Source organism: Hippocampus zosterae, chromosome 13 (assembly GCF_025434085.1).
Source record: "Hippocampus zosterae strain Florida chromosome 13, ASM2543408v3, whole genome shotgun sequence".
NCBI lineage: Eukaryota > Metazoa > Chordata > Actinopteri > Syngnathiformes > Syngnathidae > Hippocampus > Hippocampus zosterae.
Genome location: NC_067463.1, coordinates 9,420,001 through 9,445,168, shown reverse-complemented (window position 1 = coordinate 9,445,168; position 25,168 = coordinate 9,420,001). Strand labels below are relative to the sequence as shown.

Genomic DNA, 25,168 nt, shown 5'->3' with positions numbered 1-25,168 from the left:
CGGTACATACAGTACACAAGCTACTCCATAATATACGGAAATAAGGTCATCTATCCATCTTGGATTATTAAACAAGAAAGGAATGAGTTGGACCTACTTTTTGGGTCGGAGAAATCCCAAAAGTGTGGTCATTATTGTCATATTTATAACAATGTACAACAAAAATGAAAATAAATATGATATTAAGTATTTTATTCCAAAACATAACAGCAGACAGAGTGCAAAGCATCCTTTAAATTCCCACATTTGAAAGCAAAAATAAAAGAAACAGGTGGCAAAAGAAATATTGTCTTATCAGTGACCATTTACAGTGGAAATTCCCCCAAAACATTCCAAGACAATGACAGCAATGAGCTCCCCTTGTACCTTGACGTCACGGTTATGCAACTTCCAAATCAGCCACAAGGTGGCGGCATGACACAAGTACTGTGATCCTCACTGCTCTCCGGTTTGGTCCATGTGTTTGCCTGCAACAGGTGCCTGCTTCCACACACACAAAAGTGATAAATAAGGGGCAAGGTCAATGGCACGTGTCCGCAAAGCAGCTCTTTGGTATTTCAGTGTAACAGTCACATTTAAATAAGGCCCGATTGAGGAAGAATAGGTCGACAAGCTTAGCAATGTGTGCGTGACAGCGTATTGGCCATCAACATGGGCAGCCCCCCTGGATGCCGCGAGGAGTGTCCTTCAAGCCGGCTTCCTTGTGATTGGGTGACGGAGAGGCATCACAGCTGACGCCGTCGTTCATGTTGTCGCAGATGACGTCCACCAGCTTGTCAAAAACCTGCTTCACGTTGATGCATTCTTTGGCGCTGGCCTCGAAGAACTCAAAGCCTGCGAGGGGTGGGTGAAAGTAAAGGGATACACAAAATAATTGCTTGTTAGCATTTTAGCCGGTCACATTTGGATTTTGAAACAGAACCCAACTAATAGACATAACAGGGGTCTGCCCTAGTGCTTTCTTAACAGAAGTGGCAAAATTTTTATTTTTAGGGTTATGGAGAGGAATTCTTGTCAAGTCTGTTAAGGCACAAGATGTGCCCAAGTGTTGCTAGCATAGTAGATGCTTGTATCCTAGCTAATGGCACTGTTAGCATTTTTATCTCCTTCGCCAGGGCCATCACCATATAATTTGGATTTACTGCAACATACCGAAGTACTTTTGCCATCATGTTATACGTCAGCATACCAGCTTTTCGCTTCTTAGCATTGTAGTTTCTCAAATATTGCCTGACCAATGAGGGACGTGATGCTCCGATATTAACATGATCAGTCCGCACAGGTCACCTGCATGCGGGGCGTTATAGCATACCTGTTCCCATTGTTAGAATTTCTATTTTCACACAGCGAGATAATTGGTAGACAAACAACCCCCCCCCCCGCCAACCAAAATAAATAAATAAATAAAACTCTGGGACCACAAGTCGGCCATACGATGACACTGTTACTAAGCTGTAAACATCCTCAGACCATTTGTGAGTCTGGCGTGAAGAGCGGGTGTGCATGTTTTCCAGCACTGACCGAGCTCTGTAGCGAGACTCTGAGCATCTTCGGTGGGGACCTGCCTGTCTTCCTCCAAGTCCAACTTATTCCCAACCAGCACCACCTGGGCGTTGTCCCACGAGTATGTCTTGATTTGTGTTCCCCTGGGAAACAAAAAAATACATGGTTCTGTTCGTGCAGCAAAGGCTTCAAAAACACCTGAACTAATGCCTGATTACCAGTCTTGTACCGCCACAAAGGACTCCTGACTTGTGATGTCATACACGAGGAGGAAACCCATCGCTCCTCTGTAGTAAGCTGTGGTGATGGTGCGGTAGCGCTCCTGACCTGCTGTGTCCTGGAAGCACAAAAGCAAAAGAGCGTGTCACTTGCATCCATTCAATTTTCATTGGACTCGTCCACATTAGCGTCGTGGGTAGGGATGGAGCCAATCCCATCTGATTTTGTCTGAGTGGCAGAGTATACCATGGACTGCTTGCCAGCAGTAGTACCGTATTTTCCGGACTACAAGTCGCACCAACCATAAAATGCATAATAAAGAAGGAAAAAAAGATATACTGTATACAAGTCGCACTGGAATATAAGTCGCATTTTGGGGGGAAATGTATTTGATAAAATCCAACACCAAGAACATACATGCCATCTTGAAAGGCAATTTAAAATAAAAAAAAATAGAAAACAACACGCTGAATAAGTTACATGACGCATAAACAACGAACTGAGAATGTGCCGGGTATGTTCAAGTAACATATTAAGAGTTATTCAGATAACTATAGCATCAAGAACATGCTAACAAGTACACCAAACCATCAATGTCACTCCAAATCACTAAATCCAATGAAATCTTCATCCTCTGTGTCACTTTAAAACAACTCCACCAACTCTGGAGGTAGAAGACGAAAATACTACTAAGACTAAATTTCAAACAGCCATCATTTTCCAATACTGTATTCATTTTGCATCATGGCATGGCACAAACGTCGAGAATGCACTTAGGAGGTAGCCACAAACTTGTAATGAATGACAAAATCGATGGAGAAGTGGGGGGCATCTGAGGACTTCAAAGTTAGTCGTAAGTCATTTATGTATTTATTTGCTCCAGGGAAACGTGGCTGTCGTTGAGAAGTGAAATTTCTACTGGCACAACGTGGAATGGTGTCAGGACTGGTCTATCAATATGTCGGACCACCACCAACGTAAACACTATGCTATTTTCCTCATGGAAAGCCCTGACTGGAGCTGTTCTATTACAGTATTCATATATATTAGGCACTGGGCAGCATGGTGAAAGAGGAGTGACATCCCATCTGCTTCATAGTGCTGAAATTCGGTACTATGCTAAGAAGGCAACCAATCCGAGGACAAGTGTTGCAGAAATGGAGGGATACAGACTACATTGTTGTTATTTCGAGACAGCAAGTACATGAAATCATTGCCGTTTTACTTTTCAGTTGTGTAGTATTGTACGACAAACATTTCGACCCGTTGTAGTAGCAAAATTCCCACAAGGATGTTGGAGGGCAAAGGGAAAAACGGACACAGCAGCTTGGGCGACCCCCACAAGGAAAAGTGAATGATTGACTTTGCAGACAAGGAAATCTTTCCAAACAGGAGACGGTGTTGCACCACCCAAAGCGTACCAGGATGCAGTCTTTTTTTATTTTTATTTTGGAAGCACAACAATAAATTGTGAAAGTCTAGTGTTTGTCTTCTTTATGTGTAGTCTGCCGGGGAACTTGAATCATCATATAACACTTCACGTGGAGGCACAGTAGCACACTTAAACAGATGAATTTAATATGTGGTTCCATTATGAAAAGTAATGCTAATGATGCAGTGCGGAATGTAACAAAAAATGAGTGGTTTCAGTGGTCCCGCGGAAGCCATTGGAACAGAATTTGATCATTGCTCCGGATGTGCGCAGAGTGCTTACTAGCAGAATACATTCCAACAAGGAGGGAGGATGTATTGCTTTCATCTCGCAGGAGTGCTGTGAGTGAGCCGAGTCTTGTCATGGTTGGGTGTCGGGCTGCATCATAAGCACAGTGGGGCCCCCCCACCCCGCTCAAAGCCATGCATATTTCATGAAGTGTACTGTCTGGGGAGCATGTTAAACATCAACTTGCATTAAAGCCGCCGCGTGAGAAATGACTAGATGCCACATGCATGGCAACCAGGCGGAGGCCCGATCAGGGTTTGGGGGGGGGGGGGCATGAAAATGGCCTCCAAGCCTCTGGGCTGCACGCTAGAACCTTTTAACCTCAGCTTTTATTGGTTCAAGTCAATTTACAGCACTGGCATTTAAGAGGCGATATTTTTTTTCCCCAAACAATTTTGTTGATTTATTTTCTGTCAAACCAGTTTTCCCTGCGGAGTTATTTGTTGTATCCGCTACACAGAAGAAACAAGACGAACTCTGCGCTATATATTGGCTTAATTTGTTCCAATCTTTTTTCAAAACGACACCTTTTGATCCACTTTCATTTTCTTCAAATTTCTGATGATTATGAATGGCTGTATGGGCCACATTGAAATACAAACAATATTCGCTGAAAATGGCTACCAGGTATTCTCATAACATTTGTTGTTTCTTCTGAAGTCAAGATGGCGGCAGCTCCACTAATTTAAATCAACTATGCTAACTTGTGATAGCAACAGGAAACAAAAAGTGAAGATGTTGAGTCCAATGGTGGAGAGGGTCAAGATTCACAGCGGTATTGTTTGACTTGAAATTTTAAAAAGGTCTTTACGAAGCATCACACAATCTTCCTTTGAGATGGCATGTACGGTTATCTTGAATCTTATAATTCAGATTTAAGCAAGATGAATAGTAGCCCCAAAAGTGAAGCACGAATGTTGCAAAAGATGTTTTGAAAGAACAACCAGTGTTAAGTAAAATCAACATTATGCATCTGTGTGTAGTTTTGACTTGGCTTTTATGTCCTTAAATGCACCATATTTCGTCTTTTGCAATGTTGTATTTTTATTGCGTTTCATTGCCAATAGAGTGAACTGCCAGCGTGCGTCTTCCTATGCACTGGGGAGCTGTTGTGCGGCATGAAGTCGACAGTATGGTGCTCGGGCTTTCTTTTAAATATTCATATAGAGATCATAACTTCAGTAAAGCTCCAGGGGTGCTAAAACAAGGATTAGCAAGTATAAAAACCAATAAACACATAAATAACACTTTAAGTGCCCTGCACGCTGCCATTTTAGCAACCTGTGTAGTTTTCCAGAGCCACAAAAATAACAACATTATCCTTATTTTTGAAATAATTAAGAAACTATGTGTAAAGGTGAGTGCATCAACAGGATTATTATAATACCATTTACAATTTATGTAATATAGAGGTACACAGTTAGGCTTTCGGGTGAAATTTCAGGATGAACTTAAAAGGAACCCATTGACAGATAAACTGAATTTGCAGCAAATGAGTTGACATTGAACGAACAGCGCCTCTGGTGGCAGAAAGCTATTGGTGCAGTCCATCTTGCATTGGTGGCTTGAATCAATTCCCCAACACTAACAGACATCGTCGTGACAGATTGTTTAATTGTCATGAAGGTATTACAGAGGAGAAGTGGTGTGCCACATGCCTCGCAGGTCTAAAATTTGAATCTCGGAATTAGTTGTTCGTGCCCTGTGATTGGATGGTGATCAGTCCAGGGTGTGTCCCTTGCCCAAAGTCATTCATGATAAAAAAAAAATAGATGACGTATGGATTATCATCAGGACTATCACAAGTTCTCCGAGTTTTGTTCCTTGGTATCTAAGTGTATTAATGTCCTTAGGAGCTTTTTTAGGACTTTTTCATTCTGTATGGGAATGTTTGTACATTCTTTTATTCTCTAGATTATTTATTGTATTGCACAGACTTCCCTAGCTGTCTGTTTGCAGTTCGGGGTAGGACGTTGTGTTTTCACACTCAGCACCTTCTGAGAGCAGAATTATTCAAATGGAATGTGCAAGGAAACACCGTCTGCCAGACTTTAGTTGTTGGCGGCCGCAGAGCAAACTCCCCTCTGTCAGCCAAAAGTGAATTACTGGGGTTTAGAAGCCTTTTTTTGCAAATGAACTTTTCTTTCTCCCTAACTTACAGGTCTTCTCTGAGGTTAGCAAATGGAAATCAAGCATTTTGTTGCCATTCGGAATAAAAGCTCCATTTGATGATACGCTCACATAGTCCCAACGAAGTGGATTTGGTAGCAAGGCATAGACATCATTCTATGTTGTTACGCCTCACCCAGATCTGCAGCTTGATGCGCTTGTCGTTCCTGTAGATGGTCTTGACTTTAAAGTCGATGCCCACCGTGCTGACAAAGGCGGACGTGAACGAGTCATCCGTGTAGCGGAACAGGAAGGACGTCTTCCCTACGCTGCTGTTGCCGATGATCAGCAGCTTGAACATGTAGTCGAAGTTCTGGTCGGCCGCGTCCCGCTCCTCTCTGGCTGATGCCATCTGTCAAAGTGGGAGATGAAGAGGAAAGGCGGTCGTCAGGCAAAGCAGCAAATCTCTTCAGGATACAGCTGAAGGATGTGCGACGTGGCCCGTAGTAATGTACAAACATGTTATCACAAGCTGTGTTTGCTAAGAAAGCAGTTGCTTGTCCTCCTCCTGTGTGAGTTAGAGCTGCACTGGGTCATCACGTCCTTGGCAGATAATTGGCAAATTCATTTATCTCATGTTATTTTGGTCATTTTTCTTCATTTAGTTGGACTGGGCATCCGTGTCAAGATAAGAGCATAAAAGCAAAGATAACTTTTCCTCATCACCATACCATTCTCAAAAGGCATAATAATTAATACGTGGAAATCATTGGAAAAAAAGAGAAAAGAAATGATTGCCATGGATGTTCTGGTTAATTTGTAGGATCAAGGAGCAACATACAGATGACATAAAGCAAGTCCGTCAACATGAGAGCATCTCTAGTGTGCAAGTGTGCAAACCCCCTTCAGGTCACCCCAACTAATATTCATTTTGATTTGGGGTTTGGAATGCCATTTTTTTTCCAACTTTTCTTCCATTGAAGTAATTCATTGGATTAATTGGGGACTCATTGTCATTTTGAAAGTTTAAATTACCCTTCGGCTTCAGCTTTAAAGGAGACGTCTGGTTTGGTTCAATACCGAGTTCATGAATCACACTACCTTGACCAGTTCTGGCACATCTGTTGAACATTGCAGGTATTGGTAGATTATTTAACAGGGTTGAACAATAAAGTGAATTCAAATTGGCACCACAACGTAGTGGAGTATATTATTCATTTATCAATTGTCTACATAACTTCAGTTCTTAAGAAGTGCAATCCACATGTTTACATATCATTGCTTTGTGAAACAGGAAATTTTGAACTCTAGTGGAAAGTAGTCTTATTAACTCACGGTTCATTTGCTTTTAATTTAGCGTAAACTTAACCAATAACACCAAAACATTTAAGTAAAAGATATCTGTAAAACATATATTTAATACTGCGGTGGTGTTTAAATTCCTCCATATCAATAGCGCCAATATCTCAACTTCGACTCAGTATAAATAAAATTAATGGACAAATTCCTCAAACTGATAAATTGTCTACTGGAAAGAATGACTTAACCAGAGCAATTATGACATTTGATTCGCGTCTCCTTGTGCTTGGGAACAGTGAGCCCAGCCGAGGGAGATTGAAAAACCCTGTGATGTCACCGTAAAGGATCTTAGCTGCTCGGCAATTCAAGTTAACGCTCACCCGTCAGAAATCCATCCCCCGGGTAATAGCTGAGTAAATGGTAAATGGAAGCGTTGCTTTGAAAACATTCCATCTTGGCTTGTCACAGCACGGCCATGAATCACGATCTGGCCCATGCCCCGCCCACACCGGACTCCCTCCATCCCTCTATTTCCGTCACCCGAGACTCCCGTTGGTCATTTCTCAACGCAGCCTCCAAACTGATGGCGCCGGTCGATGCTGAGCCCTGCGCATCTCATCCATCATCACCCACTCGTTCATCTTCAGCCATTCACCATCTCCCAGAATCATCAGGCTGCTGAAGCGAGCATTCATCCTCACGTCCACCCACTTTCCTCTCTCTCTCTTTCGCTCTCTGGGGACCTGCTCACACCAACATAAAGAAGGTCTGGCTCAGCAGCACACGCAAACCAAACACATGTTGCGACACATCATTGAGTTGAACAAAGTGGTGGTTTGAAAGAGAAAATGTAGAGGATTTAGATCAGGGGTGACACCCTGAACCGGTTGCCAGCCAATTGCAGGGCACACAGAGACAAAAAAAAACATCTGCGCTCACATTCACATCGAGGGAAAATTTAGAGTGTTCAATCAGCCTGCCGTGCATGTTTTTGGAATGTGGGAGGAAACCGGAATACCCGGAGAAAACCCACGCAGGCCTGGGCAGAACATGCAAACTCCACATAGGAAGGCTGCAGCCAGAATCGAACCCACTACCGCTGCACTGTTAGGTATACGCGCTCACCACTGGAGCACCAGTAAGAAAATAAAATAAAAAATTATGCTCATGTTTTGAATCATGGGGGAACAGATATAATGGCATTTGAAATGAAGCAGCAGCATACCTTGCATTTTTTTCAAGTAATGATAGCTTTGTCTTTCTTTTAGGATGGATGCGGCAAAAGTAAGTTTCAGCCCTTCAACAGAACAAATTGTGACATTTATTAATTAATAAAATTAACTCATTAGAGATTTTTTTTTTTTGCTTTGGCTCTAACCGAAGAGGTCTGTTTAAATGTTAAATGTAATGGGAAGTTGTGTTGGTACGGTGTTAGCTTTTTTTAAAATGGCAGCCAAAATCTGAGATGCATCGTCTTTTTTTAGAGACTAGGTGTGTGGCACGGCAGGTCCACTTCTTGGCCTTTAACGAATTACAGTATGTTCTGTGATGGTTATTAGCATTGTAATGGCTAGTTTTGAGCAAAAGTCAAGGAAATAATGTTTTCACGGGCCACAAATAATGATGTGGCAGGCTGGATCGGCCCGCAGGCCTGGAGTTTGCAATCCACGATAAAGAAAGAGATGGTGACGCGTGTGCGAGCGTTTACCTGCGAGAAGCTTGCGAGTCACATGGGGTCATGACACTTGTTGACGATAAATGCAATTATCCACACGTGCATTTCGAGTTGATATATTCACATGCGACATGAGCAGGGTGGATGTTTAACACATCACTTTTTTTTTTTTGTTTTGTTGTTTTTGCACGCCGTCGCTACCTTGGCTTTGTTCGCTTTCCCCGTCTCACGTTGTCCTCTACTTCAACTGGGCGATCAGTGTGCGCCGCTCCCGGATCTGTGCATGTGCTCTCGGCCCGGACCTCCACCGTGCGACGCGGTCAAGTCCGCAGTCGTGAAGACGGAGTGCTTCCGGTCTTGTCTTTCGAAGTTTTCAAGACCGCGACTGAAATTGTGAGAAATGGTTGGAAAACGAGAGCTAGCAATTAAGGTAAACATGATATGGAACACAAATAGATTGATGGAGTACAGTACATCATTCGGTGTTCTATTGTGATAACTTGAAACCTAAAACGGTGATAATAGTTTCAACAGAAACACATGTTTTGTAGTAACTTCTAATAAGTGATTCTACTCATCCTTGAGGAACGTATTGTGGAAAACAGTTTGATTATGATTCACATTTGAAGCAGCGAACGTTTTTATATCTCATACCCCTCATAGTTATAATTTCAGGTCTGAGAATAACATCCTTAATGACACTCAATGGGCGGCCCGGTAGTCCAGTGGTTAGCACGTCGGCTTCACAGTGCGGAGGTACCGGGTTCGATTCCAGCTCCGGCCTCCCTGTGTGGAGTTTGCATGTTCTCCCCGGGCCTGCGTGGGTTTTCTCCGGGTGCTCCGGTTTCCTCCCACATTCCAAAAACATGCATGCTGATTGAACACTCTAAATTGTCCCTAGGTGTGAGTGTGAGAGCGAATGGTTGTTCGTTTCTGTGTGCCCTGCGATTGGCTGGCAACCGATTCAGGGTGTCCCCCGCCTACTGCCCGAAGACGGCTGGGATAGGCTCCAGCACCCCCCGCGTCCCTAGTGAGGAGCAAGCGGCTCGGAAGATGGATGGATGACACTCAATTCCTCTTGAACCCGCTTTGCAGCGTTTGTGCCGATATGTAAACTGTCAATTCTTTATTTTGAAATTGGACTCAAATGAGTTTCCGGCAGCTGTCTCCTTGGTGCACGCAAACCGGTTTAGCCGTAAACTGCGCCGGAGTTTCGCATCACTTTGCGCATATCAACTATGACCCGTTTCGTTAAATCGGTCCCTTATGTAACGTGGCAGCTGTCATTTAGCACACATAACTCGAGCAAATTTGTTAAGACACCAAGCCGTCATGCAGGCATTTGAAGCATTCCCAAAGCAGATCGTGTTCAATGCACTGTATTGTTGAGTGCTGATATCACTTTGGTAGGGTACTGCTTCTTGGGAATCTAAATTGAGCTAGAAGAGGGGTGGGGGGAGTGCGAGACAGAGAGAGAGAGGGAGAGAGAGAGAGAGAGAGAGAGAGAGACGAGCAAAGTAGTTGGTGCTCTGAAAAACAATTTGGATTTAATTGGCACTGAGACTGCCCATAAAACACAAAAAACATAAACACTCAGTCTTAATAACAAGTAATTTCTAAACTACTATATACAACAATTCTGTCAAAAAACAGCTGTTACAACACAATGCCAGCCCAAGCTTTGGTTATGAAGAATCCACAAAAATTACTGTTAACTGCCACTGAGCTAAAATGCGTAAGAAAAATTAATTGGGGACTATGCTCTACCAATATGTGGTGCCTAAAACAATATATTTTTGCACACTGATGCCATTTTGTCAAAGCCAAAAAAGAGTGATGGTCAATCCATCCATTTTTTTCCTACTGAGCCTCACTTGGGTTGAGGAGGACTGAGGGTCAGGAAATATTATTCTCCTAATAATGAATTATCCTGATGTAAGGGAACTATTTTTCCCCTCAAAAAGTGACACTTTGACTTTACTGAATTTGTGTTGTCATCCGCATAAGTGTCTTTTTAAAATGTAATCACTAATTATAAGGTTGATCTAACTTTACATAACATGAAAAAATGGGGGGTTGGGGGGGGGACAAAATTTTTTGGGTTAATGTCACGTTACATATACTTTAAAAAATATATATAAAATAAAGTATAATTGTAAAAAGCTGTGTGATGGAACAATATTAGGAAAAGCCAAAGTTTCATTTTGTTGTGTGTCTAAAGTTGTTTTGACATCACTGCATATCATAGGAGATTACATGTACCACGTAAATATGGGCGTGAGTGTCAAGGGATGACGTCAGAGCAATCTAACTCGATGCAGTGACATCATAAGTCTTTGGTCAATCTTGTATGCTGTTGTCTGGAACAAAACTGTGAAATCTAGCATATGATTAATAATCTGGAGAAAAAAATGTTTAGGAATGCTTGTCTTTCAGCATTCACACTGAGGCAAGTGTGCTATTAAACTACTTTAAAGTTCGGAAAAGGCATTCAACATAAGTCTTTCAAAACTTAAAACTGACTCGAAGCCCCTCCCCCCCTCCTCCCAGTATCACACAGTGCTAATCAGTTGTGGGCCACATTTTGGTCACTAAAAGGTACATTCTGAGAGGGATCATTGTCCGCCCATAACCGACAGAACTCTCTGACGAAGGGTTGGACCAGACGAGGCTCTTCGGTGACCAGGACGTTCTCAGAGTTGCACTGCACCGCCGCCAGCGTCCAGTTGAGGGAGCCTGTGATGAGGCGTCGGCCGTCCACCAGGGCGAACTTGTGATGCATGTGCACATAGCGGCCCACGTTGCGCACGCAGATCCCTGTGGAGGAGGAGGAGAGTGAGGAATGACAGAATTTCAATGTATTATGGATGAACTGGTCTGCTCTGGAAACAATCGGAGAGAACAAAGTTGGAAAAAGAAAGTGAAATGGTGATATCGATCCTACATACAGAACTCATTTGGCTGAGACTCCACACCCAAGAGTATAAAGGTACAGCTTGAGGGCCATCTGAATAAACTTGATATTTTACACTTGGGGAGAGAATGAAAACTGATCTGTGGTTGATCATGCGACATTTGAAGTGGGAAATTAACATCAGGTTTTAGTCACTACATCATCAATTAGAAAGGGAGATAATCGTGTCCAGTTAGGGATTATCTATGTCGTACAATGCTCAACATCGCCATGAAAATGTAAAACAGAACCTGTGGCCTCACAAAAAGAAAAAATATCACCACAAGAGTGCATTGCGGGAAAAGCAATCAGGTGAAATGCTGGCTCACGGGGAGTCTCCACCGATTCTGGCTGTGTTGCGTGACGCACGTGCATGTGGCCGACTCGCTTGTCTGGCCTAAGAGAGGCTGAAATGCAACTATGTATTATGCTGGATGAAGGCCAAGAGCAGCTCCACTCAGATCAGGCCAATTCAGTTAAAGGCGACCATGCTCATTCAAGGGATTTATATTGTGTTATTATGATTATACTGCATTCACTGCGGTGTGTATTTGCCCATTTGACTATTACATATGGCCCGCGTGAATCACAGCTTTTCCAGTGTAGATGTGTGATCATGAATATTTCTGGGGTATCTTGTTGATTACCACCGGTCCTCCCATCTGACCAAATGATGAATTACTTTCTGATTGATCCAAAATTTAAGATACAGTAGCACTGGAAACTGCAGCGGGCTCTTCTCTCAGAAAGATGCTACTTGACCCTGAAGAGGCCCTTTAAATATCCACTCACACTTGTCCCATCACAAAACCTCCACAAAAAGTGTAGTATTTCATCTATCCATCCTGGAGCCTATCCCAGCTGTCTTCAGGCAGTAGGCAGGGGACACCCTGAATTGGTTGAGAGCCAATTGCAGGGCACACACAGACGAACAATCATCCGCGCTCACACTCACACCTAGGGACAATTTAGAGTTTTCAATCAGCCTGGCGAGCATGTTTTTTTTTAATGTGGGAGGAGACCGGAGTACTCAGAGATAACCCACACAGACCCGGGGAGAACATGCAAATTCCACACAGGGAGGCCGGAGCTGGGATCGAACCCATGATCTCTGCACTGTGAGGTCGACGCGCTAACCACTGGATCACCGGGCTGCCCTGAAGTATTTCAATAGGTGTCAATTATACATAGACTTTTGCTATTTGTAAGACTAGCCTGGTCCCTATCCCGGTAGTGAACAGTGAGGGTCAACTGGATATGGACACCATTCCTAGTATTTGTTTTCATTCGGTAGCTAACGTAACTTAAGTACCAAACTTCTGGGTCACGCAAACCTGACCAATATTATTACAGTGATCCCTCGCTACTTTGCGGTTCGTTTATTGCGGGTTCAGTGCATCACTGATTTTTTCAAACATATTAAATATATTTTTTTTATATATACATGGAGTACAGTACTGTATATGTTGCTCTATGTGACTCGCTGTTGTTTTGCAGCTTCTCACGGGACCGTTTGCGGACTTAAAAAAACAACAACACTTTTTTGGGGGTTAATGTTAATTGGACGCTACTTCGCGGATTTGTTTATCGCGGGTGGTTTTGGTCCGCATTAACCGCGATAAACAAGGGATAACTGTATTACATCAAATTCAGTAAAGTGGCTTGTTTTCCTATTTGTAGTTGAGCCTAAAACTGAATTAGGAAAAAGCTGGGGTGGGGGGTTTCAAGTTTTTGTGTTAGATGAAAATCAAACAACAAAAATAACCAGTCTATTTTTCATATTTTTACCTTAGTTTGCCAAATAATCGTGGACAGAATGAACGATAGGCTGTTTTTTTAAAGGTTACTAGAAGAACAGAAATGGACTTATGTTTAGCAGTGCATGTGCTCTTGCCACTGAGTCAGCTACTTCAGCATGAAAGCACCATGCAGGACAAAGACAAGACAACGGCTGGACTGAAGTGCTCAACATCCTCACACACACACACACACACACACGCACACACACACACACACACACACACACACACACACAGACACACACACACACACTTGGCCTAATGAAATCTGCCATCCACGTTGCCAATTTCTTACTTACTTAATCCTTATTAACAATACAAAGCAGAGGCAATTCAGCAAATGTGGAAGGCTGAAAGCGAAAGAAAGATAGCAAGAGGGAGGCAGAACACACAAAGCCTTTCACAGTCTGAGAGTCCATTAGGTCAGACAGCTGCTGTCATCCCGCCATTCACCCCAGAACAACTACCCAAGAGAGACTTCTTGGCATTGATGCTGCTCGTCGAAGAACGGAGCAAGCACCTTCCATTGAGAATGACCTGAGTCATTTCCGGTCGACTCTGCCGGTTGCTCTACAAAATCACCCCTGAGTGAGCCTGATGTCTTTTTATCTATTTAAAAACTGGAACCTTTCAACTTGACTGGCCCCCAAAATCATCCATTTTATGCCAGCAACTGGAGCTCAGCGTTATGGATAAAATGTCATCGAGGTGCAGGGTTTGATTCGGGCTTTGGCCTCCATATGTGGAGTTTGTTGTTCTCCCCAGGCCTGCCTGGGTTTTCTCCGGGTACTCCGGTTTCCTCCTGTCACGACTCGGACAAGCCGAGTTAAGTCTGGATCCCAAAAACGTAGATGTAAACAAGGTCTCCGTAACAAAAATAGGTTTTAATGCTAATAATCGCACCGATAAACAGGTAACATAAAGCGTTGGTCAAAACAAGGACCAGAGAGAACATAAACGAATAACAAAAAGCGCTTGCACAAAAGGCAAGGGAGAAAAATAAAGACCGCAAATACAAATGAAAAGAAAATATAAAAATACACGCGAGCGAAAAGCCAAATCACAAAATCAAAAGCGTACTTATAAAAAGCAGGCATACCAAGAGTACAAAACGCGAAACACCACGAGGTCAATAGCCAAATAGTCCATGAGCAGATAAGATAGCAATACCAGAAACAATACTCCGACCCAGGTGCACCGTAGAAGTGACCTTAACCCTTTAGTCCTTCAAATGAAAAAAACCCTAAGTTACGCATTTTACAATTTTTGTTATGATGTATTTTGTGTTATTCAAACATTCTTTTTTTTTTTCTTTTTCAAACACTCAAAATGTTCAGAGGCATCTGCGCTATCCAGACATATATAGTTTTTATTAGTTCTTTGGGAATTTTTATTCTTTATTTTTTGCAAAAGGAAAAAAAAATTGTGTCTGGAGGTTCCAACCAAGCCCTACTAACAATCCCGACCGGACGTGTTCATGTAAAATGCATTGGTTTGAAGCCTCCTGCAAAAAGGCAAACTCATTTGCGATCCTCTGGCGCCACCTAAAAGTTGCACAATTGGAATGACCCCAACCCAACAATGTGGCATGCATACGTCTGTCCAAGCGAAAACAAAGCGATTGACGTAAAAATCGCGTGAAATGCATGTTTACACATTAGGTTTACGATGCATTCAAAAATATGAATTATAATGGGTCTCTATGGTGCAAAATATGTAAATTGTGAAGATTACTGAGTCAAAATCTTTTTTATTATTGCTGCAATGCCTGAGAATTATCAGCCGGTGACGTCATGAAATTTAGGCCATTTTAGAACCCCCCCATACGTTTCAGCTCTCTCGTGTTTTTCCGAATGCCTTTGCCTTTTTATTCAAAGACATAATTTTACATTTATCGCAAGCGGTGGACTACGAGGGTTAAATACAGAGTCTACAAATTACAGATTGACAGCAGGTGTGTACCGAAGTCCGCTCATGCCACCTGCTGGCCAGACCGAAAACCGAATCATGACACCTCCCACATTCCAAAAACATGCATGGAAGGCTGATTGGACGCTCTAAATTGTCCCTAGGTGTGATTGTGAGTGTGGATGGTTGTTCGTCTCTGTGTGCCCTGCGATTGGCTGGCAACCGATTCAGGGTGTCCCCCGCCTACTGCCGGAAGACAGCTGGGGTAGGCTCCAGCACCCCCCGCGACCCTAGTGAGGATAAAGCGGTTCGGAAAATGAAAAAATGTGTGGAGTCTGTGGAATCCATAATGTACTGCATGGTGTTTTGAGTCTCACCAGAACGTGTTGCGTAGTCTCACTTTTTTAACCCACAAAAAGCATACAGGTTGCAAAAATACGACATGGGAGATAATGATGACAAAAGTGTGGGTGGGTATTGTGTAAGCCGGCGAGACTCGCTTCCATTCAGTTGAATGGACCTCATACATTTTTACCACAAGCTTCTATCGTATCCCCAAGTGATTTCGTAGACATAGTTCACATGCTACCACACTGGATTCACTTACCCGCCTTGCGGAGGGCTCCAACCTGGGAGCCAGTGATGACACTGTATTCTTTGTCCACCAGGACTCGAACGGTGATCTTCCTTCTGTACAGGTACAAAACAGCCCTGCATAGGTCCATGTTGGAAAAAGAAAACAAACACAAGTCCAGAGAGGAGGACGCTGACAGGATGAAGCGAAGAAGATGGGTGAAGGACGTCTCTACACCATGAGGCAATGGGCAACAACAGGAGCTGAAAGCACACAAAAATAGCAACTGTTGTTATTTTAATCCACATGATATTAAGTTTCTATTTATTTTATTCTCATGTTGTCATAATTTGTTTTCAAAATGAGCTTTGATTTGATCGATGTGGTTTTCAGTTCCTCGTTACCGTATCATATCTACAGTACATGAGCTTCATTTCCTTGTGATTTTAGCTTTTATGTTGTTGTTGTTCATTTGCATGATGGCAGATCAAATTCTTTTGCAATACATAAAGTACCGGTATAAGGCCCAGGGGCTTTAGGTTTCCCACCCCTGCCGTAGTTAACTTTGCACAAAAGCTGTGACATTGCAGTTTTAATAGGAAAACAATCAAGGTTATAGCCATGTAAGTTGCTGTCACCCAGCGCAGACCAAACAATTGCAAGACTCCGTTGATGATAGATTTCTTTCTACCATGTGCCTATCGTCACTTCTCCTCAAGGACGTCATGCGAGCTGAAAAGACTGAAAAGCAAACGTGTTTATTAAAACACAAAAGGACTGTTGAACACAAAGCTCCCTCTTGGATTGTTTTGCAGTGCATCACAGCAGCTTCATTATGTTCAACACAAAGAGTCGCTCACTTGGGAGAAGCAGGAGAGAAGATGTGCTCCATGCAGGCCACCTCTGAGGGAAAGAAGAGGACCTCATTCAGAGTTGCAGGCGGCTTGAGGCGCCGCAGGAGCCGCCACAGCAGTTCCACACTGAGGGAAAAGGCCACGACTCCCAGGCCCACCACCTTCACTGTCCACATCACTGACATCCCTGCTGTGACAACACAATGGTTGCTCACATGACTGTACTTTTGAATGAATCAGCAGTGTGTTATTGTGTTGTCTAGAATACTGAATGTGCAAAGTGATAGGACAAGTAACTTTTTTACATAAACTGTGTTTACCTCCTCTATGAATGACCTGACCAAGCTGTCCATTTTAAAAATGAAATGTGACAAGGAAACACAAGTGTGCCCAACCTTAGCTTACTGAAAAAAAGTTCCTATATGCAGTGCAAAACAGTCTGGAGCGCTATGCATGTTTTTTTTTTCAAAGTTGGAAAGAAATCGCCGTACACCAGGGGTGTCAAATTATTTTTTGTCAAATCATCACATAGTATTATTGTCCAAAACAAATTGATGGATTACTGGTTTTGAAATCAGTCAACTATTTGTTTATTTAGTTCACTTATTGTTCAAGTGAGTGTAAACAGTGTCAGAAAATTATTGCAAAATCTCAACGTTATTTAGTACACATGACAATTTGACATTTTGGTACAGATTATAGAAAGGATCATGGAAGCTGACACACATGATCTGCTTTCGCGGGCCACCTCAAATGATGTGGCAGGCCAGATGTAGTCCCCGGGCCTTGAGTTTGACACCTGTGCCGTACCCAGACAAAACCAATACAGTACAAACACGGGCAGAACGTGTAAACTCCTCTGTTTCTCTCATATGCAAAACAATTTATTATTTAGGGAGTTTGAGAGAAGTTTACTAAAAGTAATTTGTTTCCTCCCAATATAACACTATGTCTTAATTGAGAGTAAATATGCCGGTATGTTTTTGTCAGTTTAGAATCTCTGGTCACGTTTGAGAGACTTCGTAAGTGAGTGAAACGATTACTCCTGAGAATCCTAAAAAAACAGACAGCCTTGAGAGATTGCTAACCTACTTTAGCGAGATATCGTGTCAACCTCGGCTCACCTTAGGTCGTGACTTAAGGGACAGTGATATAAAAGTAATATTTATCCTTGAACACGTAAATTCAGTCGATAAATCGTCTGCGTTGAGCTAAAGTGGAGCTAGGCAAACCTGTTGCTTCTGACGTCATCACGCGGGCAACTCAATCCGTCAACGTCACTGCTAATCCGCATGACAGACGTACGTACGAGCCAATGAATGGCCGAAAGTGACTCGAGTTCATCCAATCATTTAACCATGAATGCTGCTAGCCGAGACTTGCGGAAGTAAATATCCTTGCGACGTGTCTTTCCTTTTTCCGAGCAAAGGTAATCAAGCGCTAACTTTAAGATCCTTAGGTTATTTTGATTCTCTTGATTCCTAGTCGAAGATTATTGTGCAATCGTAAATGGTGTACCTTACTGGACGTAATTGTTGTATGGGGAGTTAAAAACAAACATGCCAATTTTCAATTGCTAACTGATCAGAAAGTTGGCATCGATAGTGTAATCGCAGTGTTCTGTTCTCGTCCCTCATTGTTTTTGATGTATCCCCTGTGCTATAAAACAGCGACAGAACATTTTCGAAAGATGGGTCGCCGCAAGTCCAAACGAAAACCCCCTCCTAAGAAGAAGATTACCGGGGATCTAGACACTCAATTCACCTGCCCCTTCTGCAACCACGAGAAGTCATGCGACGTCAAAATGTAAGTCTTAGCTTTTTTTCAAGGCTATTGCTCCTTTTTAAAGACTTGTTGCTAACGTCCCCCCCCCCCCCCCCCCCCCTCGACAGGGAGAGAACCAGAAATACTGGGATAATATCTTGTACGGTCTGTTTGGAGGAGTTCCAGACGCCTATTACCTGTATCCTTCTCCATGCAATGCATTTGTCTCCCTGCTGTTGTTTTTCACGTCAGCCACACAGTTCTGAGATTCTGGGTTTGAGTCCTCATTCCCGCTTTTCTGTGTGCAGTCCGTGATGGAATCTCTTGCACCTCCAAATCGTCACTTTTCTGGAGCGCCCCCGCCCCTAACCCCAAAAATTGCATGTTTGTTCAACCATTAATATTGCATGATCAAAGAGAGTGTGACATGTGACTGTTAATTGTTTGTGTTGCACTGTGGTCCATAAGAATACACATGCTTAGATTGTCCTGTTATGTTGTTTAACGATAAGCTTGGGACACTTCCATTAGGTTTACGACATCATCCATTTACTGGAAGCTTTCAGCGTGATCTTCTGGCCCCGGTGTTTAACCGCTGATTTATTGGCACATCATAACTCCCTGTGCTTTTTGGTCTTTGTACCGCTCCTAATTGAGCATTCGGCGCCTCCCTCCTACGTGCTCAGACAGCCGATGTAGCGTTGGAGGTTATTGACGCTTTGGCGTGGTCAGCGTCGAGGAGGGATGTGAAGTCTATCAGCTGACAGAAAACAGGAGAAAGTCCTTCAGGTGTGAAATTTTTGTTCACAATGTCAACAAAATCACATGTTATTAAGTGTTAACATGACAACAGAATGACATCAGTTGAGAGTGACATGAAGTAAGATATAATATTGCAAGAAGAAACATTGCAGTTTTCCCTGTATAAAGTTGTAAATGTATGGGTAATAAAATGAGCATTTTAGAAATTAAAGTTGGATGAAGTCATCGGATTTGAAAGTGATAAATGAAATACTTGAAGAAAAAGCTCTCACCATCAGCTTATCAAGGCACCCTTAGCTTTTTTTCCAACAAACCTTCAACGTCTTTCGAGTAATGTGGCCATTTTATTTTTACAATATTACAACTTCATTTTAACTTTTTTATTATACTGCTTAAAGTTTTTATGTTCTTATTTTCCTAAAAAGTTAACACAATTGTCTTTTTGCTTTGCAACTATTAACATAAGAATGGCAAATTTTCGTTACGTAACAACTTAATTCTGATTAACTCACCTTCCTAAAATAATATAAAATAAAAGACCGCCTCATAAATTACGACTATTGATTCTACCACGACCCAGTACTTTTTTTGTAATATTACTTTTTGTTTTTCTCATATTAAAAAATACGTTAAAATTAAAATAAATAATGAATAAATCTTGTCTGAAATTGAGTGCTACTGTCACTTTTTACCTATTGAGTTCCAAAGTGAATTTCGAATGCAAATAATATCATGCAACCGAGTCTTTCTCCTTGACCCTTCTCTCTCCAGATCTGTCAGAGCCTGTAGACGTGTACAGTGATTGGATAGACGCTTGTGAATCGGCCAATCAGTAGCCCCGAAGGAGGAGCAAAAAATATATTTTTTAAACACTTTCTCTAGTTTTTGTTTTTGGCTTTACTTTAGGTGTGTAGATTTTTTTAATGCCATCAAGAATCCACTGTTGACAAAATGTGATTGCGTGCATGTATGTGGCCCGAGACAGAAACTACGGACGGCGACCTCTTCGTTGGAAACACCTGCACGATCGAAGATCCGATGGGAAATTCAATTTCAGTTCCTGGCTGACAATATTGGGCAGCACAGTGATTAGCGGTGAACATACTTGCTTCGCAGCTGCGAGGATTGGGCTTGGAATCGCACACGTTCTTCCTCCCACGGTCTAAGAACATGCATGTTCGAGTCATTCCACAATCTGAATTGCATATTGAGGTGAATGATGATAAGCGCCCTGCGATTGACAGGCGACCAGTGCGGTGGCCTCTCTCCCGAGGTCAGCTGTATATCGTATATAGTATATAGTGCACTTCCACACTACTAAAAACTAATAATAAACTTACTGTTCAAAAATACAACGACAGCTGAAACTGATGGCTGCTTTTATCCCTTTTCCCTCCAAATTTGAATATGGATCATGTTTATGGCGTATGTATATGTAAGGGGTGTGCAGTTCTCCAATAAAAGACAATTTGATACATTTGATGTGCGATACGTTTCAAAGACGGTTCTTTTTAAAGTGGAGTGGATTCAGTTTGATTAAGTGGTGTTTAGATTTAATAAGGTACGAATGTTCTAGAGCAGTGGTTCTTAACCTTGTTCGAGGTACCAAACCCAACCAGTTCATATGCACATTCACCAAAACCCTTCATTCGAGAAAAACTAAAATGTCACTTTTTATAAATTCAAGACATTTCTTTAAAAAATGAATAAAAGTCAATAAAATTTCATGATATATGTTTTTCAGGGGTTCGACGAAGCCTCTGCCACTGAGGTTAAGACACGCGACTCAACATGTTAATTTGTTATGACACGCCCACTTGGCCATCACTGGCTGCAGATGATCACATGGCATTGCTTGTCCAATCAGCGCTGCGGGAAATTCAGTTCATTTAGTAGTCAACCTGTGATTGTCGTAAGTCGTACAATAAAAAAAAGTATAATTTTATATATATATAATACATACAATTTTATTGATATTTTACCCTGTTTTTAAGAAATACGTTTTTTAATATCTTGAATTTGTAAAAAAAATATTTTTATTTTTCATTATTATACATAAATATTTTTTTGGGTGCATCTAAAAAGGTTTAGAATCACTGTTCTAAAGGCTATAATGCAATGAGCAGGCATGAAAATCACTCACCTTTTGGCAAAATTCGCCATTTTGAAACCAAAAAGGGTGACCTACCTGAATGGTAGAAATCCAATGAGAAAATAATTTTGGGTGGTGTGAAATTCATATTATTTGGCATTGAGTCTTGAGAATTGATTTGAACCTAGACTAACATTTCGATTCCCCAGGTATAGGTCTCATTTAAAATTTCCTGTTCCCCATTTCGGTGGCTCAAATCAAAAGAGGCAAAGTGCTGCTTTGACATCTTTCATTTAATCCTAAACCAGGGGTCACCAACTGCGGTCCTAGAGGACCCCTATCTTGCATGGTTTAGATTTAGATTCAAATGATGAGCTCATCAGCAAGCTCTGCAGAAGCCTGATAATGATCCTAGCGGGCATTCTCGAGATGCAATTTGGATACAAACATTAAAAAGATTACAATACAGTTTCTCCTCGCACTCGTCTGTTATTCTTTAGGAACAATAATAACTGAGATTTATATCGTGGCTGTGAAGATACCCAAGGACACATAAGTGTCGAAAATCGAGACAGTTATGCCCGAGGGTTTCCCCCCTATACTGTGCAATGTGTGTCAGTCCATCCCATTTGTTTTGCATGATGCTCCCAATATTCATGTGAAAATAACCTGCAACCAAGGACACAAGAGCAATAGGCTCACGTTGAACGTATTAGGTTCACAATGGGCGTTATTAAATCTGTGGAAGTTTTTTTGTCCAGAAATCGTTTTTTTTTAATGCAGGACTATTATACAAGTGCCAGTGCTCAGCCAATAGAAGGGTCCCTTTAAAGGGTTATTTTTCTTATTCCTGAGGGCTCTCGTGGGCAAATGATTTTGTGCACCTTCTGGTCAGAAATTGCTATTTATTACAACAGGTTCCGTTTTACAGAGTGGTTTATTTGAATATTTTTTTTCCACCAGTGCATCGAAATCTATCTTGCGCGGCTTGGAAATTTGTTGCACTGTTGGCGGTTGGGGAAGAAGTTGAATGTGTGACTACAAGAGCATTGTTTTGAACTGGCTGCCTGGACGAGGACGAGAGAATGTTGCAATAAACGCTAGATTCCAGCGCCTTCGCAGGCAATCATAGAAAAAAAAATCTTCCGGGAGTCTTAATTTGAAAAGACCACCACCTCAACGCTGTACCTGAAACTAATAAAAACGGAACTTGAAGAATAATTTAAAAAATAATTACAAACTGTCAAACCCACTCTAAAAATTGATTGAAACTACGAATATTTAAAAAAAAAAAAAAATCAAAGCGAAATAAAAAATTATTAAAATTAAGCATTTTAGGAAACGGTTGGGTGTAAAGGGCGCATGAGTCCCTCTCTACTTTGATCCCCCACACATTGGCAAAATCCAAGCGCTCCACATGCCAATAGGGAAATAAAGCATTGATTTTGCATCACTGTTACTATTTTTAGCTGGAGTGATGGATGTTTATGTCTTTTATTGATCAAGTCCTGGTGCGAGTCGCCCGGCGTGCTGAGTAATCAGGAGGCCGACACCCAATTGGAAGAAGACATCTGAGCTCCATTAGCATTGTTGCTCAGAGATATAAACGAGCGAGCGTTTTTCGCTGCTCATTCAGCAATATATTTGCATCTTTGCGTGTAATAAATTGCACTCATATCACTTAATGTTGCATGAGTTTTAACCACTGCGTGAGCACGGCACACATTTCGTCACAGCAGAATGCAATTAAGGATTTTAATGAGAAATTCCACTCTGGTGCAGTATAAACTTGTTGATTGGGCAGAGCTGTGGGCGCACTTTTGTTTGGGGTTGTCTGTGTGTGTGTGTGTGTGTGCGTGTGTGCTAACTAACAAAATAACTATTGTGAGCACAGCTCCAGGTGCCTAGCGACCACATCGCTGTTTCCTTGGCAACAGTTGCCTCGCAGTTACTGTGTGGGTGATTGGCAGACTTGACAACGTATACAGAGTGACCCCTGACCCCACGGGCTGAATGAGAGAGGATAAAGAGCAATGGGGGGCAGGGCGGGCACACACACACACACACGCACACACACACACACGCACGCACACACACATACACACACACACACACACACAGGGGAGGAGAGGCTAAGTGATAATCATTCTCCATTGTGGTCGTCCTCCAGCATGTTTCATAAGGTGTCGTCAATAGTGCTCCAGCTGGGCTCTGTCATCAAACACAACACACGCACACACGGGCGACCACTCCACAGCTCATTTATTGTTACAGGCTACTTGTGTTACCGTCTGTGTACTGCAGCCATGAATGGAAAATGTGATGGGAGTAGAAATGGTTTTGTATTGCGAATTACCAGGAACATTTTGGATTTGTCGTCCAGTTGATTACAATCTGTTCCAGGCTCCGTAACTGGGTTATCTGTTGTCCATTAGATCAGCAGGTTGAACTCAGAAAATAATCGGTGCCATTTCCCGCTCCTGTTTTAATTTGTGTAGGTTTCTATTTATTCTCTTGGTTAACTAAATGGAGCATGTAGCTCATTAATAGAGAAAAAAAGCAAAGTAATTTAAGTCAAAACGGAAGTGGAGGGGGGCAGGGGCAAATTAGATTTTTAAATTGTAGAGACGGACCGGGTCATTTTTTTGTTGACATAAAATTATGTCAACTCATTTGTTCAAGAAATAATGAATAAATAGTAATCAAATACAAGTAATATATATTTGAACTGAATTAATTTATACATTAGTGCCTTGAGATATTTTGCTTCGACTTGCAAGTGGGGCGGCCCGGTGATCGAGTGGTTAGCGCGTCGACCTGACAGTGCAGACGTGCGGGGTTCGATTCCGGCTCCAGCCTCCCTGTGTGGAGTTTGCATGTTCTCCCCGGGCCCGCGTGGATTTTCTCCGGGTTCTCCGGTTTCCTCCCACACTCCATAAACATGCATGGCAGGTTAATGGAGCACTCTAAATTGTCCCTAGGTGTGAGTGTGAGTGCAGATGGTTGTTCGTCTATGTGTGCCCTAATGGTGCTTAAGAACCAGCCCGTCCTGGAGAGGGAAGTACCCTCTGCCTGCAGCCCAGTAAAAAGAATATATATATATATATATATATATATATATATATATATATATATATATATATATATATATATATATATATATTTATAAAAGACCACACAAGTCCAAATGGTGTGTACACTTTTTATATTCACAGTAGCATACCTTTACCTCCTTTGTAAATAGGCTTACTCGCTGTGTGAAAGGAAATTGATACCAAATATAATCACTGTAGAGAAGAAATAATTGTAACCGTCGTAAAATTACTCACCCCTGTGTAGTGTGTGAAGGAAAAGAAGAGGGAGGCTAAAGGCTGTCCTCTTCATGCATCATCATTTGTCTTACAGGAGTGAAAAGAAGGTCGCTGCCTTATCATAAAACGTAAAAGACAATAACCATAAAGAGACTAAACACAGCTGACTTTGTGATGTCGATTCTGTTCGAATCATTTTATTACTCATGCGGCTTAACCGTATTGTATTCGGCAGCCATATACCTTGCATCATCTTGCATCACAACCCGTGTATGTAGTGTGACATACTCACCGAGTGGTTGTGAGAGGTGCACAGCATCAAGTCAAGTCAAGTCAAGTCAACAGTATTTATAGAGCACTTTCAAACAGCCATCGCTGCATACAAAGTGCTGTACATGGAGTGAATTAACATACACAATAAACAGTAAGACCAATCGGTAATAAAGGCGGTAGAAAGCACCAAGCAGTAAAATCACGTGAAAGGCTCTCTTTCAACACGACAACCCGAAGTGTTTGCACGTGAACGAGCATTACATTAAACTGCTAATTAATCAGTCAACAAAGCCTATTTAGGCAGTGTATCGACGTCATTGCCTTTGCTTCACTGTTGCCCTCTGACACTGTCC

At 42.1% G+C, this 25,168-nt stretch overlaps 3 protein-coding genes and 1 long non-coding RNA gene across 7 annotated transcripts; 2 read left to right on the top strand and 2 right to left on the bottom strand.

Annotated features, from left to right (window-relative positions):
• Window positions 1-171: 171 nt before the first annotated feature.
• rab3da (RAB3D, member RAS oncogene family, a) lies at window positions 172-8,865 on the bottom strand. The gene is made up of 5 exons (XM_052084698.1): window positions 8,727-8,865; window positions 5,748-5,963; window positions 1,722-1,840; window positions 1,522-1,646; window positions 172-834 (listed from the first exon to the last, which is right to left on the bottom strand). Exons 2-5 carry the CDS (start codon window positions 5,961-5,963, stop codon window positions 647-649), a joined length of 648 nt encoding a protein of 215 aa, XP_051940658.1. The 5' UTR covers window positions 8,727-8,865; the 3' UTR covers window positions 172-646.
• A 1-nt stretch (window position 8,866) lies between these two features.
• Window positions 8,867-15,970, top strand: LOC127613597 (uncharacterized). Of its 3 annotated transcripts, none has more exons than XR_007966245.1 (3): window positions 8,867-8,955; window positions 11,180-11,514; window positions 15,884-15,970. It is a non-coding gene; the product is annotated as an uncharacterized LOC127613597 (long non-coding RNA). The 3 variants fall into 3 exon arrangements; XR_007966244.1 differs by having other exon boundaries at window positions 8,869-8,955; window positions 11,165-11,514; XR_007966246.1 differs by lacking the exon at window positions 15,884-15,970 and having other exon boundaries at window positions 8,869-8,955; window positions 11,165-11,560.
• Window positions 10,044-17,878, bottom strand: pld6 (phospholipase D family, member 6). 2 transcript variants are annotated; one of them, XM_052084696.1, is made up of 4 exons: window positions 17,738-17,878; window positions 16,620-16,803; window positions 15,793-16,022; window positions 10,044-11,342 (listed from the first exon to the last, which is right to left on the bottom strand). In XM_052084696.1, exons 2-4 carry the CDS (start codon window positions 16,796-16,798, stop codon window positions 11,092-11,094), a joined length of 660 nt encoding a protein of 219 aa, XP_051940656.1. In that variant the 5' UTR covers window positions 16,799-16,803; window positions 17,738-17,878; the 3' UTR covers window positions 10,044-11,091. The 2 variants fall into 2 exon arrangements, with proteins under 2 accessions (XP_051940656.1, XP_051940657.1); XM_052084697.1 differs by having other exon boundaries at window positions 16,620-16,800; window positions 17,738-17,873.
• A 23-nt stretch (window positions 17,879-17,901) lies between these two features.
• On the top strand, window positions 17,902-20,616 carry LOC127613595 (transcription elongation factor 1 homolog). The gene is made up of 4 exons (XM_052084699.1): window positions 17,902-18,042; window positions 18,284-18,419; window positions 18,506-18,576; window positions 19,911-20,616. Exons 1-4 carry the CDS (start codon window positions 17,976-17,978, stop codon window positions 19,973-19,975), a joined length of 339 nt encoding a protein of 112 aa, XP_051940659.1. The 5' UTR covers window positions 17,902-17,975; the 3' UTR covers window positions 19,976-20,616.
• Window positions 20,617-25,168: the final 4,552 nt, after the last annotated feature.

Excerpts from the sequence above, each read along its gene's own strand:
- rab3da (XM_052084698.1), bottom strand. The coding sequence starts at position 5,963 with ATGGCATCAGCCAGAGAGGAGCGGGACGCGGCCGACCAGAACTTCGAC. Across the intron at positions 1,841-5,747 it reads GCATCAAGCTGCAGATCTGG|GACACAGCAGGTCAGGAGCG; the intron begins GTGAGGCGTAAC and ends TTGTGCTTCCAG. Across the intron at positions 1,647-1,721 it reads TTTGTGGCGGTACAAGACTG|GGGAACACAAATCAAGACAT; the intron begins GTAATCAGGCAT and ends TTTGTTTCCCAG.
- LOC127613595 (XM_052084699.1), top strand. The coding sequence starts at position 17,976 with ATGCTGCTAGCCGAGACTTGCGGAAGTAAATATCCTTGCGACGTGTCT. Across the intron at positions 18,043-18,283 it reads TTTCCTTTTTCCGAGCAAAG|CGACAGAACATTTTCGAAAG; the intron begins GTAATCAAGCGC and ends GCTATAAAACAG. Across the intron at positions 18,420-18,505 it reads AAGTCATGCGACGTCAAAAT|GGAGAGAACCAGAAATACTG; the intron begins GTAAGTCTTAGC and ends CCCCCTCGACAG.
- pld6 (XM_052084696.1), bottom strand. The coding sequence starts at position 16,798 with ATGTCAGTGATGTGGACAGTGAAGGTGGTGGGCCTGGGAGTCGTGGCC. Across the intron at positions 16,023-16,619 it reads TTCTCTCCTGCTTCTCCCAA|CTCCTGTTGTTGCCCATTGC; the intron begins GTGAGCGACTCT and ends GTGTGCTTTCAG. Across the intron at positions 11,343-15,792 it reads TGGAGCCCTCCGCAAGGCGG|GGATCTGCGTGCGCAACGTG; the intron begins GTAAGTGAATCC and ends CCTCCTCCACAG.